This window comes from Nymphaea colorata, chromosome 6, assembly GCF_008831285.2.
Source record: "Nymphaea colorata isolate Beijing-Zhang1983 chromosome 6, ASM883128v2, whole genome shotgun sequence".
NCBI lineage: Eukaryota > Viridiplantae > Streptophyta > Magnoliopsida > Nymphaeales > Nymphaeaceae > Nymphaea > Nymphaea colorata.
Genome location: NC_045143.1, coordinates 3730091 through 3747815, shown reverse-complemented (window position 1 = coordinate 3747815; position 17725 = coordinate 3730091). Strand labels below are relative to the sequence as shown.

Genomic DNA, 17725 nt, shown 5'->3' with positions numbered 1-17725 from the left:
TTCAGGTGACCTTACTCTGCACAAAGGCCTACACATATTCATTGGCATATTCATCTCCACAGAAGATAAATTACGGCTTTTTAGTGTCCTCAAATTAGAAGGAACTAGACCAACACGAGGCTAACTTAAAACCTCCAGGTTGAGGTCAAAAGTATGAATAAAGGTGCAAATAGTTTGACCCCTAGGAGCATGGAATAACTGGCAGGTATCGAGACAATGCCAACTCGCCCCATCCCCCAAAAAAGGAAGATAAAGAAAAGGAGAGGTCGAGTCATAACTAGAAGTAGAATAAACCCAACCCACCAAGGCTTTTACTTGTCCAAATTATCAGCACAAGAGCATAGACAGACATCTATGCACAGGAACCAGAAGACAACGAGCAAAAGAAAATCAAATACTACATTAAAGCACATTTATACATGGGTATCATGGAAGTTCCTTCAAGCACATTTCCAGTGTAGCACTATTAGCTTTTTAAATCAATTGTAACAAAAAAATTCATAAGAAAAAGATCAGCTTCACCAACTAGTGTCATCAAACCTGTATAAGAAAGGGTAACAAAATAGAATCAATACAGGACAAAGTTTAACCATTTTCCAACAGAAAGAAGAGGTATTCATTACAGCAATATGAAAGAATGGCCTAAAGCGTAGGACAGTCAACGAAGGCCAAATTGGTTTAAGTTATAAATGCACCTAAGCATAGTTAAGAGCATAAACCACGAGAATGGCTAAGGCAGATGCAACTGACAGATCTTGCAAGCAATATTATCAAAAAGGCAAAAGCATAAGTTAAATGTTATAGTAATGTTATAGTTACTATGAGACTCAAACCTTCCTATTATGCCATGAGCATCCCTCTCGCTACACTGATACATCACGGGCCGGTGCTGTTGCAACATCATCACTTTCAATCATTGCCGTATCCACAAGAGCCTAATGCATGAGAAGGTGTAGAGGAGAATTAGAAGTGCCTCTGAATTGGAAGTGGAGCTCAGACACTGGGCAGGTTAGACATCAGGTTGATAAAGAATCGATCATGACAGAAAAAGAATGCAGGTACAAACTATCGCACTATGATTATACATAAACTGCATGCTATGTTGTCAAATGCGCTAGGTACAGCCTAGGTGTGAATTAAGCCTAGAACCTACGCAGGCTGGGGGCAATAAGAGATCAAACCCCACGCTCCCCAACCCCCACCCCCAACATTACAATTGAACCCTTTCACAATAAAAACCTAGCCTATCAACTTATGACAACAAAACAATTAATCATGGATTCACATTAACACTGCTTGTTCATAGAGCTGATTTTTATTATAATTCTAATAAAAAAAAAACTATACACTAAAAATTTCATTAAAAAGAAGAGAAAACCCGACTCCTTCAAATGACAAAAGAAAAGAAAGAAGAAAAGAATCTGGATTGTTGAAAAGGAAAACGTAAGAAAAAAGTCTAAATTATTGAAGAGAAAAACCTAAGGTATTGGTGCAGATGTTTTAAGTGGCCTAAGCAAGCAGTCAACCTTAGAGGCTTAAGTGAGAGTAAGCAGAAGCCTAAACGCTGCTTTAACAACACAAACTGCACACAGAACGTGGTCTATAGAAAGTAAAGACTTAAAAGTTTCTCACAAGAAAATTAATGCATGTCCATGAACTACAATACGTGAACTTGGTGTCTTCAAACAGACACTCTAATTTTGAGAACCTTCAAGGAGCAATAAAATATAAAGATGAAGAGAAGGAATACCTGGAGCTCTTGCTCGTAGCCCTTTAATCTTTCTTTGCAGTCTTTTACTTGAAGAAAACATTTCTGCAACTGCATAAGATACATAGAAATCATCAATAAGACATCATGATGGTCTTATGCTTCATGTAGAATCAAATCAGAGATAGAACCTTACCTTCATTAGCTGCATATCACGATAAAAGAAGAGCTTCTTGGCACTAGCTAGTGAATCCTCTAGCTTCTGCAATCAATGAGAAGATTTGCCAGAGAAACAGTTCAAAGAACAGTGACACTTATCAAGCATGCGACAGCAATCAATGAGTAACAAAATTGTGAGATAATCAAATGACAAACAGATCTTTAATTATGTAAGGTTCAAACCTGCGATTTCTCTTGCAAATCTGCAACTAATAATTGCTTTGTCTCAAGCTTCTCATCTATTTCAGCAATCTGATGATAAACATCAAGAAGCACTGATCCATCATAAAAAACTAAAGCACTGATCTATCATAAAAAACTAAGACATCTTCAAACTCACCAAAGAAATAAAGCATGTGGATAAGATAACGTGAAAGCAAGATAGCATTACTAAGAGGCAATTCATCAGTAGGACCAGACAGTCATAGAATTTATGTACTAGGCAAGGATCAGAGTGATGAGTGATGACCACTAGTCGTATGACTGACAGTTAGATGGTAGCATTTTATGCTGAGCGTCCCACATATCCAATTGATTGGATCTGGAAAAGCTCCAAATGGCTCTAAGGCATTTCAGGTACCAACAGTTTAAGGTTAAACATGTGTACCTCCATGGGCAGGACATGCACAAACATGAGATCCTTGAGACAACAATATTGCAGATCAAGATATGAGACATACAAACATATGAGACAAATTTTAAGGTCTACAGCTTCATACTCCAACAATTTGAAATTACAAATAAATGCACCTCACTTTGTAGATCATCTCGCCTTTGAACAGCTGCTTCCAGCTTGTCCTTCACCTAAGATGATTGATCAAAATAAGTTGAAGATAAATGCAATAAATGCCCATAAAGAAGAAGTCTTAAATTGTTTGTCTTTTTCACCTGCTTAGGAGATTCGTCACTGGAGATTGAGCGCTCTCTAGTTCGCCGCTCAGCAAAATTTGAACTGCTTGAATAAATCAAGAGTAAGTTAACTAACAGCTCTATTTAAATAAGTACTTATTAAACTTATTAAAACCAACAATCACCTAGGAGGCTAGCACAAGAAAAATAACTTAACAAAACTGAATACCAGCTTATACTCAGACAGATATGCATTTTATCTACTTTTACGTATATCCATCAGCTATTTTTCTTGCACACAAAGAACAAGATCATGCGTGAGATGTCATAATAGAAACATAAAAGACTTACCCAAATCGATCATTCAACCTTTCCTCTGTACTCTTAACATCATTTCTTTCATAATCTTTAACCCTTTCAATGCTTCTATCTTGGTCCCAATCTGCATCATGATCTCTTTGCCAGTCACGATCATATATTCTATTGCTGTCTTGATCTCTAACTTGTTCAGGGTCACGGTCCCTCTTACGATCATCGCGTCTATGATCATGATCCCGTTCTCGAGATCGGTCATTGTTCCTATCCCGATAATGGTCTCTATCATGATCCTGAAACCGTCCTCTATCCCTGTCCCTGTTCCAGTCCATGTCTCTCTCATTTTCTCGGAAACGCTCATGCATGTGACCTGGCCTTCCACCTCTAGTCCGTACTTCATTGACCTTCACAACTCTACCTCCTATTGTCTGGCTCAAAGTGTTTAAAAATCAATCACATATGTGTGTGTGTGTGTGTGTGTGTGTATAGAGAGAGAGAGAGAGAGAGAGAGAGAGAGCTGATAAAATGGGAAATATATAACAAAATTTGGGGACAAGACGTCCCCTAGATACAAGAGAGAGAGAGAGAGAGAGAGAGATGTATAACATTAGATACAACCTATGTCACATGGACACTCCTTGAAGGGTGCTGCACCCAGGCGACATGGCTGGACACCAATGTGGGTGCGGAACATGGCTTGGACATGGCAAAATCATATTTTTCCTTTTGATCTATTTTTGTATCTCCCATTAGCAATTTTATTTAATATAAATGTTGAATATATGTGTTTGTTTGCTTAAATTTCATTGTTGACATATATGTGTGTGTGTGTGTGCACATGTAGTCATGTCCCGCACCAAAGTTTTTGAAAATGCTCCGCACAGGTGCCCGTACCCGCACCTTTGTGACATAGGATACAATAGACCAGAAGAAAAACCTTATTATTTCAAAAAAGTTTGCCATTCTCATAATCTTGAAGCATGTCGATAACAATGGAAGAAATTGCAACACTTTCAAAATTATTGAATCAAAAAAATTGGTGTACCTTTTAAAAGTATGTTTTTCTGGTTAGTCACATTCTTAAGACATCTGTTTCTTTTTCGGAAGAAAAACAATCAAGATATGCTTTGATAGGTTCTACCATTCTATTTGTTTTATTTTCAAAACCTTTTGGATCTTCCTCAGAAAAGCTACATGTGAAAAGAAACAGTCCTGGAGAAAATCACTACCAAAGAATTCTTGAGAGTGAAATTGGCAACCATAGAGAATACTAAAGGAAAATTTATCGCCTTGTAACATAACAAGAAGGATTGCTTACCCTCCCATCCATATCATTGATTGCATCAATTGCTGATCTTGGATTTGTGAAAGTAACAAATCCATAGCATTTACCTCCAATATGGCGGTCATTTATTATCTGCAGAGGGACAACAGTTGCTTGAGGCACTTATTTCCAAAGGACAAGCAAAAAATATACTTTTTACTGCATATAACAAACTTAGATTCTTTCATCCACTTAGTTGTCAAGGCGGCTAGGCGCCTGGCTCCTAGCCTAAAAAGGCATCCAAAAGTTGTTGCAATTTTGCTTAGTTATTTTTAATTCTAAAATGTTAGCTGTATGTTTTATGGGTTAAGTTAGAATGTAAGAAAGTCAGGATTAGTCAAAATCAACTTATAAAACAGAAAAATGAATGTTTAATGCATTGAATTTAAACCAGATGATAGACTTCTCATTGTAGAACTAAAACTGACTGCTAAACAATATACATGAAACAGAAAATAACCAAAATAATACCTACTTTGAAATTTGTGCTCTCTAAACTGGACCTATGGTAGATGTCAACTAAATATGAACAAATTTGAAAGACTGTAAAAGACGCCTACACGACTCTGACTTAAGCTGTCTAATGCATACATTAGCAGAACTCAAATCACACCTAAAATCCTAACTCAATCAATTCAGTTAGAAGATAGACCTTGCAAGCAATCTAATTTCTGCACAAATTGTAATTTTCTGAGATACTAATAGCAAAAATTCTCTGTGTTCAACATAAAGTTTGCAACCACTGGGTCAAATCAGACTCCTTGCAATAAAATTAAGCTAAACTCAAGGGATAACAGGTCTTGGAAAGCAAAACAAATCAAGTATCAAAGGCTAAAATCACCCAAACTTCCAAATGGACTAGGTGCCAGCACGCTTAGTCCAATCTAGGTGCCAAGCCCACACCTCATGCCTAAGTGATGGACTTAAGCGTGGGATGTGGACTGACAACTAGTCCACGACTAGGCATCGTCTAGGAGACACCTTAACAACTAAGTTCATCCATGGAAATATCTATATGCAATACATATACAGGGAAACCAAATTAGCAACATATACATTAAGAATAACAAAAGAAAAAGTAAAAGTTCAGAGGATAAGATATTAATAAGGTCAAGGGAAAATAGTTTTAAGACTTCTAGTGGAAGACAATAATATAACTATATAAGTAAAGCTGTTACATGAATACCATCACTTAGAAGCATACATGTATAACACAAAAAATATCACAAAAACAGTATGAAGTACTATCTGCAAAATAGGTGCCTAAATGATTCAAATTCTTGAGCTCCAGTGCTCACAAGGTCTGGACATTTTCTTAAATGTAGACACTATGTTGTATCAAGGTATAGCTATCTCAAAATGGTGGTATTGTTCATGTAACTTTTTCATTCAGCAGCATCTGAAATAGCTGATTTGTGAAAAGCACAGCAAGAACACAATATATTTTCCAACCCACCGCTAGTGTGTCTGATAAAAAATTATGCAAAAAATGGGTGCAATTACATCACAAACAGACTGAGATCGTGCTTTTAATAACAAAGGCTCTGTTGAAACTTGAAAGTGATAGCTTGTCATAGAAAGCAAAACAACGGCACAAACAAACTAAGCAAACAACAAAATACAGATTAACTTCAGGATAAAGGGTGAAAGCCCAAAAAAGCAACTTCTTATGTAACTTATATCGCTGGAATGTTAAAAACTGCTCTGTCATTATTTTAACATATTTTTCCTTTTTTCTTTTTGTGATTATCACTGTATTGAAAATTGGAATCCGACTCATAAACATATGCCGGATAGCTATTTGAATATTTTCAAAGTCATCCAAAAGAGAAGAAAAATCACCGAGCCATCTAGATCCATTATTATATCTACTTCGTCCTTACAACTATTTTCTCCTTAAGAGCTCACCATGAGTTCACAAGAAGCAATAATTTTCTCATGAGAGAAGGAATCTGTTTTACACCTATGCAGTCAAATGTGTGCCTAGGCTACATTAATTGTCCAAGTCAAGGGAGGAGTTAGTGAATGTAATCCAACATTTTCCAGATTAATGTAATCTAATGTCAACCATACAAGATTTGGATGCTTTCATCAGTATAGCTACTAATCACATATAGGAGGAATTAGAATCTGATATTATTAGTTAACATCTACTTAAACTCTGTCGTATAAGATTACTTAAACCATCTGGAACATAAACTTGCATTCATATGCGACAGGTGAAAAAAAACAAAATAAAAAAGAAAGTCAAAGTATGAGTTTCTTCCTCATAAGCATACATGCATGGCAGACGACATAAGATATATCCGTTCTTTCCTTCATCACTCCTTTCTTTGCTTTTCTTTCATTTGAATTTATGCTTACCAATACCACCCAAAATCCAATTATGTTCGTCTGAAATGATAATCTAACTAACAAAGAGAAGACAGAGAAAAAAGAAAGCAGTAGCCAACAAGATGGAAGGAACTATTTACTTATTCAAAGAGAAACAATTTATGAACTATTTGCTAATCATCATCTACCGGTAAACCAGAAAATTTAGATCCACGACTATTCAGTGAAAAGGCAAGCTACAAACACGGAGGTTCGTGAGGAAGCGTTTTCAGGAAGAAAAGTACTGAAAAGGAAATATGTACGAAGAAGATACCGATCTTGCTAGCAATGCATCTGCTGAAGGGCAATTATCATTCATCTAGTGCACAAGATGACGGACCTAACAGAAGGAAAAGAGATGCAAAAAAAGGCGGGAGAAACAGCCACCAAGAGAAAAATGCGGGAACAAACAAAAGCCAAAGTAATGAGACATACCCAAAAGGACCCCAAACGATGAAGAAAAAAAAAACCGAAGGAAGAATCAAAACAGAGAAGCCGCGATGCCAGAAATAAAAGCGACTTATACCCAATAATCCCAATATTGGCGGTCCCTCCAAATCACACACACACACACACACAGAGTAGGTTACCTTGACGGCGACGACGGCTCCGTACAAGTCGAAAGCCCTCCTTACGCTTTCCTCTGTGGCGTCGTAAGGGAGTCCTCCCACGTAGATCGAGTTGTCGTCGTCTATCGTCATCCCCAGCGACCACCTCCGCGGCTCCGCCACTTCGCAGACCAACCAGAGACGCAGGAGAAGGAAATGAAGAGAGAGTAAGCAGGAAGAGACACTCACTCGTAAATTCTCGACCCTTAGGTATAGTTTTAACGTTATTCTCAAAAATAAACACTAAAATATCGGAACCTTAATTTTTTTCTTCGTTTTTTAAAGTAGGTATTCGTGCCTCCATTTGTATTCATCATTCATGTAGAGCTTAGAACCTAGTACGGTCCAGAAAAAAGGAGGAGCATACTGGGTCATAAGAGAGTAGGAATTTGAACATCAGATCCTTTTGAGGTCATGCGACCATGAAAATTGAACATCTTTGGGAACATGGTATGGTCCAAGGAAAGAGGAGGAGCATACTGGGTCACAACAACGACTACGAAATTTAAACATAAGATCCTTTTGAAGTCTTACCACCATAAAATTTGAACATCAGATCCTTACCACCCAGTGTGCTGCAGCTGCACCCCCTTGATTAGTATTTAGTATTTGGGGGCTGCATGACAAGCGGGCGATTCATCATATGCATCATCTGAAAAATCAGCTGATTCGCTATCGCATCTGCTTCTGTCGGCCGACGTTGAATGACGTAGAGCACCGTTTAGAACTTCAGTGTGAGACAAAATCCAATTTTTACAACACTAATCGAAAGAACACCGAAGTCACTCTTATTTTTCAATAGTCGCATTCAGTTGATATTTATATTTTCAGTACTAGCCTAATGCTCTTTACGTTTTAAGATGGAACGCACTTATATTTTGCATTTAATCACTTTTAGTATGCACATGCATTTTCGTAGAATTACTTCACAAATTTTTTTTTAGAAAGCCAAGAAGGGCTCCACCCACCTGTCCAAGAGTTAAAAATGAATGACCTTTAAATTAGGAGGATCCAAATGTGCTGGATGCTGAATAAGTGTTGAATGGTTAAAAACTAAAAACTTGTTGTTGAAAGCACCGTAAACAGTTGTTATATTTATTGTTGAACCATTGTTATATTGAATTCTAAACTGTGGTGGCTGCTTTTTAGAAATAGATATCTAATTTTTATTGTATGAGTCAACCTCAAGGCACGGAGGCTTGGCTCATGCAAGGAATAGCAGAGCCAGAAAAAAGTGTTAGAAGGAAGCCTACTAATATTTTTTGCATAAAACCAGTTTATTCTAAACACAAAAAGAAATTGGCAGTCTAGCTTCATCCATTCATGTACGTTTAACAAAATGTTGTTCTGACCTTAGCCCAGCTAGGCTGGAGCTTAGCAGAGAGGAGCTTAAGGTTTATTAGAGTTAGCAGACTTCTGCTCGACCAGAACCCAAGCTGAGGTTAAGCTGTTCACCCCTAGTTTAATAATAATATTGTTGTTGTTATCGTTGATGTGGTTGATATTATTGTTAAGTGCAATTAATGTATCTCCTTCGTAAAAGATCTATCCATATCGAGCGGATAGCAGTAATCGAAGCCACACATTTAGGCTAGGGGTTATAGTGGATGTCGATTCATCACTGTTAACGCCCCTAATTCAAAGCTGAACACAAGACTTTGGTTCCATTTGGCTCCTTTATGGAATCAATGATGGATTCCCAAACTCGGGGGTGGGTGCAGAGTGGTCGTTTTCAAAATGGGCTCCTCCATTCATTAGGTAGACAAGATCGCCGGGCTTTTGTTATCCGCTGCGGAACGCCAAACCTATTCCAACAGCTCGAACTCAGATCGTGGGGATTGCTGTAATACTTCCCATCAACTGATATACTTGGTAGTCCATGTGATAGCTCATAAGTGATCATGTTGCTTCTAGGAATGTAAACCAGTCAGACTCAGTTTGAAACAACTACAGATCTGGTAGCCAAGATAAATTGGAGAAAGAATATTAGAAATACCTCCTCCCATGAAGGTAGAATGAATTCTGAATCAAATAATTACCAGTAAATGCTTGTACGGGGCACTAATATAAAGCATGATTTGCTACATAATTTGCTGTCCTTCAGTTGAATAAGATCAATCTATACATGATAAATGAGAACTGACTTTCACATCTAAACTACATGTTGCTTTATCTTTTCTCAAAATTTAACTTCATAATTCCAAAAGCATAGATGAAAGCAAAAAGAACAGAAAACCCAACAACAACAGCTGAAACTACACCCAAGAGTTCATGCCTAAATCCAAAGTAGGTCCTTGTGAATTCTGACACAGTCACAGGTTGTATCGTGATGTCCTGAAGATAAGAATCCACATCTCCAAACTGTGAAGTAACTAGACCATATATGGTCCAAGCAACAGGGCATGCCCGATAGTACCACCTCCACCATATTGGAATACGCTGTAAAACACCAAAATCAGAGAAACTGGAAAACCAACATACTTCTAGAAGAGCATTAAAGCAAGGAGTATTACCGGTTGGGGAATAATGAAGCCTGAGAAAAGATTCCAAATTGCATAGAATGCAGCAGAAACTATGTAGGCTACATGGTAGTTAGGAGTCAACGCAACTGCCATCATTCCATAGTAGGTGAAGTAAAGAAAGGCAATGTACATGAAGAATAAGAACCAAAAAAATTTGATAGCAGTTAATTCATAGCCTATCATAGCATAAACTATGAAGCAATAGATCAACGCCTGAACCAGCACATATGGTATCTCAATCAAGACCTGCCAGTAAGTGCACGACTGTTAGAAAGAAAGAAATGATATGGATAAAGTTATATGTGCAAAGTAAGAAAACTGAGCTACCTAGTATGAGAAAATTTGATGGCACCATTAGAGAAACAGGATGAAATAATAGAACTGATACTCCAAGCTAGTGTTTGTCATGCAAAAGTTGTAAAAAAGGGAAAAGTTACCTGAGCTAAGGCATATGGCAGTGCTGAATACATTCCAGCAGCTTTTTCTCTATAGAAAACAGTTCTTTCAATAGATATCACCGGCAGAACAGCTGTTCCATTACTAATACCAATAAATAGAACAGCAGCATATATAGATCCCATAGCGTTGAATAGATCTTGTTGCTTACTCCTGCAGACAGTATAAACAGATGGCTGCTAAGTTAAAAAATTTGTGAGAACATCTACAGAGATATGTTGATCCACACATTCATACCGCTTTGGTCCGAGATCCCAGAATACTGCACCAAACACTAGGCCTGTCAATACTGTGAAGAAGAACCGAACTGCAGTATATGAAGGATTACGCCAGTATGATTGATGCTGTTTCCAAAGGCATGCAAACAACTGTGCTCGAAATGATTGCGAGTACTTTGTAGGAAAATGAAGATCTTCAGACCCAGGAAGTGGCGAGTTAAGTTCCTCTATCAGCACTTTATTCCTCCTGCAACAATGTTTATGTACAAAGAAGTCACTGAATTGCCAAAGAGGCCCTACCTTTTGATGGGTACAGTGGAAAAGAGAGCTACGGTTTTCTATTTTCTTTTATAGCTTGAGTAATCTAAAAAACCACCAATCGTTACTATCAAGAAGGCCAGTGACTGAAAACCTGACGGGCCTTCCAGAACTGACCCTAGATTAGACCAGGAGATCATCATGGACTTCGTTGTACCTAAGATGTACTCAGTATAGACAACTGATACCATGAGGATGCATGGATAAGTTATATTTTCAGATCAACAGGCTCGTGGTCACAGATGGACTCAGCTTCTAGTAAACCTTAGACCAAACATGGAATAGGCACGCCTTTCTCATTTACTACGTATGCAAGAAAATTTGTATGCTAGCATTTTACTCACTGAAACAAGTCAGAGTTTTTGTATATCTTTGCAAAGTCGACACCAAGAATTTCCTCTTGTGCCTTGGAGGTCACCTCCAGCATCCAGGTAGCTGGGTTATACCTTTCTCTGATTTTGGTAACTCCGTTAATTGCCTGTGAAATAAAAGCTCAATAAATTTTTTTTTTTCAAGATGGCATATTATGCAATTCACTAAGTTTTACCTCAAAATACTTGATCAGACGGCAACATTGCTGTCCTAAAGGTCCAACATATATTTCCTCTCCACCTTCCTTCAACAGAAAAAGCTGAAGGAGCAATCACACAGTCAAAAATTGATTCATGCATTTCTGACATAGGTTCCGATACCTAATTATGGCAGACAAATCTAATAATTGAAATTTGAAACCAGCGAAGAATTGCATACCTCGGTGAAAGATTCAAATATGTCAATACTGGGTTGATGAATTGTACACACAACAGTTCTTCCAGTATCAACTGTATTCCGTACTGCTCTCATCACAATTGCAGCTGACCTTGCATCTAGCCCTGAAGTTGGCTCATCCATGAAAATTATAGAGGGATTAGAAACAAGCTCCACTGCAATTGTCAGCCTCTTACGTTGTTCCAGTGATAGCCCGCTAACTCCAGGTAAGCCAACCAGAGCTTCCCTTAATGAAGTCAGCTCTACAAGTTCCATTATTTCCTCAACAAATAACTGAAGTAGAGGAATTTTACATTATGTTAACATGTAAATATTTAGAAATGGAACAAGAAAAAGGATTTTGATACAAATGATCACCTTCCTGGTAGATGATACAACTTCAGGTGGTAATCGAAGCCAGGCAGAGTAAAGGAGTGATTCATATACTGTTACATGTGGAGAATGTATGTCATTTTGCTCACAGTAACCTGATATTCGAGCAAATGTTTCCTGCTTCTTTGGATAACCTGATATTTTAATGCATCCAGTAATATAGCCACCAGTTTTTCTTCCAGCTAACACATCCATCAATGTTGTTTTACCAGCACCAGTAACACCCATTAAGGCTGTAAGCACCCCTGGTCTAAAAGCTCCACTTACACCCTTCAGAAGCTCCAACTTATTCTCTGTAAATCCACGAGCTTTCATTTCCTACAAGTTCCAATTTATCAGAAACTTAATTCGTACTATTGAGGTGCAACAGGAAAAAGGAAAACAGGTTGGGTTACCGGCGGCATGTCAACTGAATATCTGATATCATCAAATGTTATGGATAATGGTGTGAATGGGAGAACCATCCCTTTCTTCATGGCTTGATTAAATTCAAAAGTGGCATCTGAATAGGTAGGCCTTGAAGGCAGAGGAATGTTTGCAATCCCATCCTTATTGAATCCTATGCCAATTAAATCAACATCGTGAGTTGACAGAATGAAACAGTTAGACACAATAAGAAGTTATCTGCTAAGATAGTACTTCTATCAGAGATTGTTCCTATAGAAGGCGCTCTCATTGCCATGGCTTCTCCAGTAATTTGGCAACTCTTCTCTTTTATAGCCTCTTTGGATACAATTGCCATTGTCTTTCCAAAAGCTGCAGCTCACACAAACCATTACTCAATGCACTAGAAAACTTTTGGGCTTTTAAACATCACCAAAATGGGGGATAAATGGAATACCCACGTTTGAGATAGGCAAGAGAAACAGTAAAAAGGCCATTGAACAATAAAGTGTATCCCAACAAAGCACCCAATCCGATCCAGTACCAATAGGCATGAGGTGAAAGTCCACGAACCTTCATAACCACCACACCCAGCGGGACTTTTGAATGTGGAAAAACCTGGAAGAACTTACTAAGTTAAAGGTGTTATCCATGTGTCAAAAGATGTCTCCTGGTAAGAGTGTAATGGTTTACCTTTTGCCAACTTTCTCCAAGGAATTCATTGACTGCAATAGCATTCTGTCCATACATTAAGGGTGAAGCCCAATACCCCCAGATCCACCATTTCTTCACATCATCTAACCAGGCATAACGATGAAAGAGAAACTATATGAATTACCTTATGAAACTTAGATGTGATGAATTACAAATGAATAAACGGAGTTCCAATTGAGATCCTACCGCGTGACAAGATGAAACCACCAAGAACCAAAATAGCAAGCAGTGCAAATGATCCAAATGTATTTGCAACAATCATGTCTCGACCCAATGAAGCAATCAAACGGAAAAGGCCAGAGGCCATTTGGTTAACTGCAATTAACAGCAAGATCTGCTTGAACATTCTGGAATTAGGGGATGAAAGGTTAATCGTGTCAGGCCATCAAAAACAAAGAAAATTTGTTAAGGCTTAAAGAACATGTTCAGAAGCCTTACCTTGCAGCAGATGGGTCATAACCCACAACATAATAAGTCATGAATACCCAGACAGCAGCTTCAACAAATGAGACGGGGATCTTAGTAATCCATGTAGGTAGTGAATATGCCCATGATGGATAGAACAGCAAGTCTCTCTGCTTGTAAAAAACAGGCAGCTTTGCAATTGTCATGGAAAGCTCAGCAAACCCATTGAACATGATTGTGGTAAGGCCAAAATATAGAGCACCAAGATAAATTCCTCCATCACTAACAGTATCCTTGTGCATCTCTGTACGGAGGAAGAGTGTCATGGTGATAAGCCCAAGCAGTATGAGCTGAAATGTTTTGAAAACATAGACAAATGAATTCCTCTTCATTAACAACACTTCTCTGGAAAAACATGCCTTCAGGAGTTCCATTTTTCCTGTGCCATACTTGGAAGTGGTTAGTGCAGCAGGATGGCTCTTATTCTTGTCAAAGGAACTCCTTAGTTCATCTTCCAATCTTTGACCAACGTGGAATGATTTGAATGCCTCTGCAAATTCCTTTGCGGTGATGAATCTACTGTATGGTTCATCTTCACGTGCCCAGTACTGCTCCTGATCTTTTCTTGATGTCACCTGCCAATTTAATGGAGATATTGATCATGCCAACTTGGATAGGATCATTTAAGTTCAAATTCGGTACTCACAAAGAGTGTTCATGGATGTGAAAGAAAGTTATGGATTCGAATAACAACCAAGGAATGTGTTTTGACTTTATCTATGGGATTCATCAACCTGACTTAATTGATTTCAAAAGCTGATATCTGAATGAGAAGGTTAGAAAATAACAAAGATGTTTTTACTGATCTTAGTGCACGATTTCGGGGTGTTCGAAACCTCGAATACCCCAAAAGTTTTCAGGTATTCTAAATGGTGAAATTTCACAGGTTCTGACGTCCTGAAATCAAATAGCAGCAAACTTTTTCAGGAAGATGTCACCTCTTTTATTTTGTAAAAGCCAACAAAGGTGGGAAGAAAAAAGTCAGTTCCCAGAGTGTCCAATTTTTTTCCTCAAAATATTCTTCCTGGCATATGCAAGAAGTTTTTCATTAAAAAAACGTATTGCTATCAAATGGCTTCCTGGGGATGAAAGAAGGATGATGCATATCGATCTTACCTCTTGTAAAAAATCTGCAGCACCCTTTCTCTCAGGACATTTGAAGCCCATGGTTTCAAAAAATTCTAACACTGATTGACGAGGACCCTGATATACAATCCAGCCATCTGAAAGCAGAATAATGTCATCAAAAAGATCATATGTTTCTGGTGCTGGCTGTAGCAAGGACACCACCACAGTCCCTGAAAGGGTGTGTACAGTTTGTCTCAGGGAATTCACTATCCTATAAGTGGTGGAGCTGTCCAAACCATTTGATATCTCATCCATGAAGAGAGCCCGGGCTGGTCCCACCAACATCTCCCCTGCAAGTACTCGTGATCAAATTTCACTTTCAGAGTTGTTAATGAAGGAGACAAGATGAACTAATTTTTTTATGGTAGGCACCACTCTTCCAACCTGTAGTTACACGTTTCTTCTGTCCTCCTGAAATGCCTCGAAATATTTCATTTCCTACCAAGGTGTCTGCACAAATATCAAGACCTAAAATCTGGTAACAGCATAAACATAATTATTAAGTACCCATATATTGAGATTGGTACTGAAGTTGGTGAGAAAATGCCTGCATATGGAGCAACACATACCCGAAGCATGTAGTCCACAACAACATTTTCCTTCTGACCTTGCAGCGAAGCAGCCTGCAATCATGAAGCCGAAAAATATAAAAAATCAGAGCACTATTTCATACTTATTTCTAAGGTGATTAGCTAGGGGGGAAAACTACTGTTGTGAATTAGCTAAGAGGGAATCACCAGACGATGATGTTCAAAGGTGACTTGTTGGATTGAGAAGACCATGTAAAACAGATCATGGGAAATAAAAGGTTAACGTCACCTTCATGAAGATATCAATATCAGGGTCCGGTTTAATATTGGCTTCTTTCTCTCTTCTTGACAACTCTTTCAGTAGCTCTGCATCAATGTCCTAAAGATTAAACATGATGTTCGTTTCTAAAGATCAAACCTAACCGTGTTTTCCTTACCAAAGCGTGTTCCCACTCCTTGGCATCGAGCAGAGAAAGCCAGAGTTTCCCTTACAGTCAATTCTGGAATATGGAGATCATACTGGCTGATATATGCAGATGTCCTCTGAGGAACAAATTCTTGCATTTCGTGGCCATTGTAAGCTACTTTCCCAGAAACCTGATTAGAAGATACAGACAACCATCAAACCTCAGGATCTCAGAGCAAGAGCAATAAAAATTTTAAAAGAAATGAAAGGTAGACTTTCGATTTGTTTGTATATGATAAAAAAAAATCAGTACCTTCAGGTCAGAATCAAGCTTCCCTGCCAACGCCAACAACAAGGTGGTCTTCCCAGAACCAGGTGGGCCTAGAACGAGAGTCATCCTACAGAAATTTCTTAAATTGAATTTGAACTTCCAGTAGCAGAAGAACAAGACTAAAAGGACAAGCTTCAAGACGGGTCTACCTTCTAGGCTTGACGATTCCACTTATATCATGAAGAATTGGCAATTTTTTCTTTCTTTTCGGAAGAAGATGGAGAGAAACCAGGAATTCCTGCTCATACATGAGACTCATAAACACCATACGAGTCTCTAAAAGAAAAGTTCAAGAATAAAAAGCTGTTAAAATTTTCACCTGAAGCATGTTGGTAGAGAAATTCACCAAAGTAGGTATTGCTCTGCTGCCAACGTGAACTTCTGCAGACACACTCAAATTCTGAAACCGAACTTCGATGGTTGGAATTTCAAGTCCGACTCTACAACCCCCGGACACAAAAAGACGTAAATAAGACAACCAAGACAATCAAACATTCAGCGGCCAATAATGAATTTAACCAATCTGCATGGTGCTCTTCAAGTTTAGGATTCCAATGAAAATAGCGATTCAGAAACAAATTTTTTAAGCATGGTACCTGTCTATGCGCTCCCTGAGTTTGAGAAGGAACTTCTCATTATCTTCCTCTGCAACTTTAACCAATCTCTCCAACAAGCTCTTCCTCTCTTGCAATCCCAACTTCGAGATGTCAACCTCTTGACTCGCATCACCTCCAACTGTGAGGAGACCTTTTCTGATCCTGTCATACGTGGGCAGCCTTTCGAGGGTCGCCCATTTCAAGGCCTCCTCATCATCTTCACGCACTGAAGAGTTCCTACTGAACAGGTCCTGGCCGTCGTTTCGCCATATAGATGATGAACCACTTGCTCTGGAACTTCCCACGTTGAATATAGAGCCACCACCCTCCATCAAACCGTCAGTAAACCAACATAAGCCTAAACAGGCTTCAATCTAAGGAATGAGCAATCACCAAAAAGGAGAAAAGGAAGATGCCCGTGGTGAAGCAGGAACAGATGCCAATCACGTAAGGCGTTGTTCGAAAGGAAGCCCACAGTGGACGTATACAGGGAAAGCATTAAGTGCAGGACAAACAGCGCAAGCCCAAAGGGAACAGAGGTAGGCTTTCATGACGGGAAACAACACAACGCGGTGGTGATTAATGGCATTGGCAGAAGATCGGAATCACAATCTGCAGCCGATAGGTAATCCCGGTTTGGAACAGTTGCGCATTTGGAGTCTCATAATTTCGGAAAGTTTAGAAACCGAGAAATTAAGCATTTTGGTGATCGAATGGCTGTCCTTGTATTTTGAAAGATCTTGAACTCGTGACTTTCAAAAAATCCGTGCTCGAAGCGTGCTCGTCATGTTTTCTTCTTCTTCTTCTTCGTTTTCTTTCTTTTTTAGTCCTCGAACGTTTCTTCTTTCTGTTTCTGACAAGGGCAGGCGATCACGGACACTAAAAAGCAAAACTCCCGCGCTAGCTCTCTCTCTCTCTTTAGTGTATATACTTATTTTACAAGTCTTACACGATAGTTTTGTTCAGCGTGCTCAGCTTCTCGAGAATAAAGACCAAAGAATAATTTTGAACCTCTCGACTACTCATGCAATCTAACAATTGAGTTTTTAAATTTTTTTGGAAAACTTACAGATGCATAGTAATTGAGAAATCCAAGTTTTAACGGTTATAAAAGCAATCGC

General features: G+C 38.6%; 2 protein-coding genes across 2 annotated transcripts; both read right to left on the bottom strand.

The window, feature by feature from the left end:
* Positions 1 to 381: 381 nt before the first annotated feature.
* Positions 382 to 7610, bottom strand: LOC116256782 (uncharacterized). The gene is made up of 10 exons (XM_031633265.2): positions 7379 to 7610; positions 4410 to 4508; positions 3128 to 3519; positions 2816 to 2879; positions 2678 to 2731; positions 2111 to 2179; positions 1905 to 1970; positions 1751 to 1819; positions 834 to 935; positions 382 to 540 (listed from the first exon to the last, which is right to left on the bottom strand). The coding sequence occupies exons 1-9, from the start codon at positions 7487 to 7489 to the stop codon at positions 864 to 866; spliced, it is 996 nt and encodes a 331-aa protein (XP_031489125.1). The 5' UTR covers positions 7490 to 7610; the 3' UTR covers positions 382 to 540; positions 834 to 863.
* A 1797-nt stretch (positions 7611 to 9407) lies between these two features.
* Positions 9408 to 17622, bottom strand: LOC116255889 (pleiotropic drug resistance protein 1-like). The gene is made up of 23 exons (XM_031631969.2): positions 16605 to 17622; positions 16328 to 16448; positions 16158 to 16246; positions 15991 to 16075; positions 15709 to 15868; positions 15561 to 15637; positions 15311 to 15364; positions 15126 to 15216; positions 14730 to 15031; positions 13587 to 14188; positions 13335 to 13495; positions 13128 to 13231; positions 12896 to 13052; positions 12690 to 12806; positions 12446 to 12609; positions 12036 to 12368; positions 11661 to 11951; positions 11458 to 11541; positions 11255 to 11388; positions 10612 to 10839; positions 10356 to 10527; positions 9910 to 10164; positions 9408 to 9835 (listed from the first exon to the last, which is right to left on the bottom strand). The coding sequence occupies exons 1-23, from the start codon at positions 16934 to 16936 to the stop codon at positions 9566 to 9568; spliced, it is 4383 nt and encodes a 1460-aa protein (XP_031487829.1). The 5' UTR covers positions 16937 to 17622; the 3' UTR covers positions 9408 to 9565.
* Positions 17623 to 17725: the final 103 nt, after the last annotated feature.

What these genes read in the sequence shown, in the direction of transcription:
- LOC116256782 (XM_031633265.2), bottom strand. Translation starts at nt 7,489, where the DNA reads ATGACGATAGACGACGACAACTCGATCTACGTGGGAGGACTCCCTTAC. An exon ending in GAGCCGTCGTCGCCGTCAAG is followed by an intron (nt 4,509 to 7,378) that starts GTAACCTACTCT and finishes GTCCCTCTGCAG; the next exon opens with ATAATAAATGACCGCCATAT. An exon ending in ATTTGCAAGAGAAATCGCAG is followed by an intron (nt 1,971 to 2,110) that starts GTTTGAACCTTA and finishes CATTGATTGCAG; the next exon opens with AAGCTAGAGGATTCACTAGC.
- LOC116255889 (XM_031631969.2), bottom strand. Translation starts at nt 16,936, where the DNA reads ATGGAGGGTGGTGGCTCTATATTCAACGTGGGAAGTTCCAGAGCAAGT. An exon ending in TCTCTACCAACATGCTTCAG is followed by an intron (nt 16,247 to 16,327) that starts GTGAAAATTTTA and finishes ATGTATGAGCAG; the next exon opens with GAATTCCTGGTTTCTCTCCA. An exon ending in AGGAGTGGGAACACGCTTTG is followed by an intron (nt 15,638 to 15,708) that starts GTAAGGAAAACA and finishes ACATTGATGCAG; the next exon opens with AGCTACTGAAAGAGTTGTCA.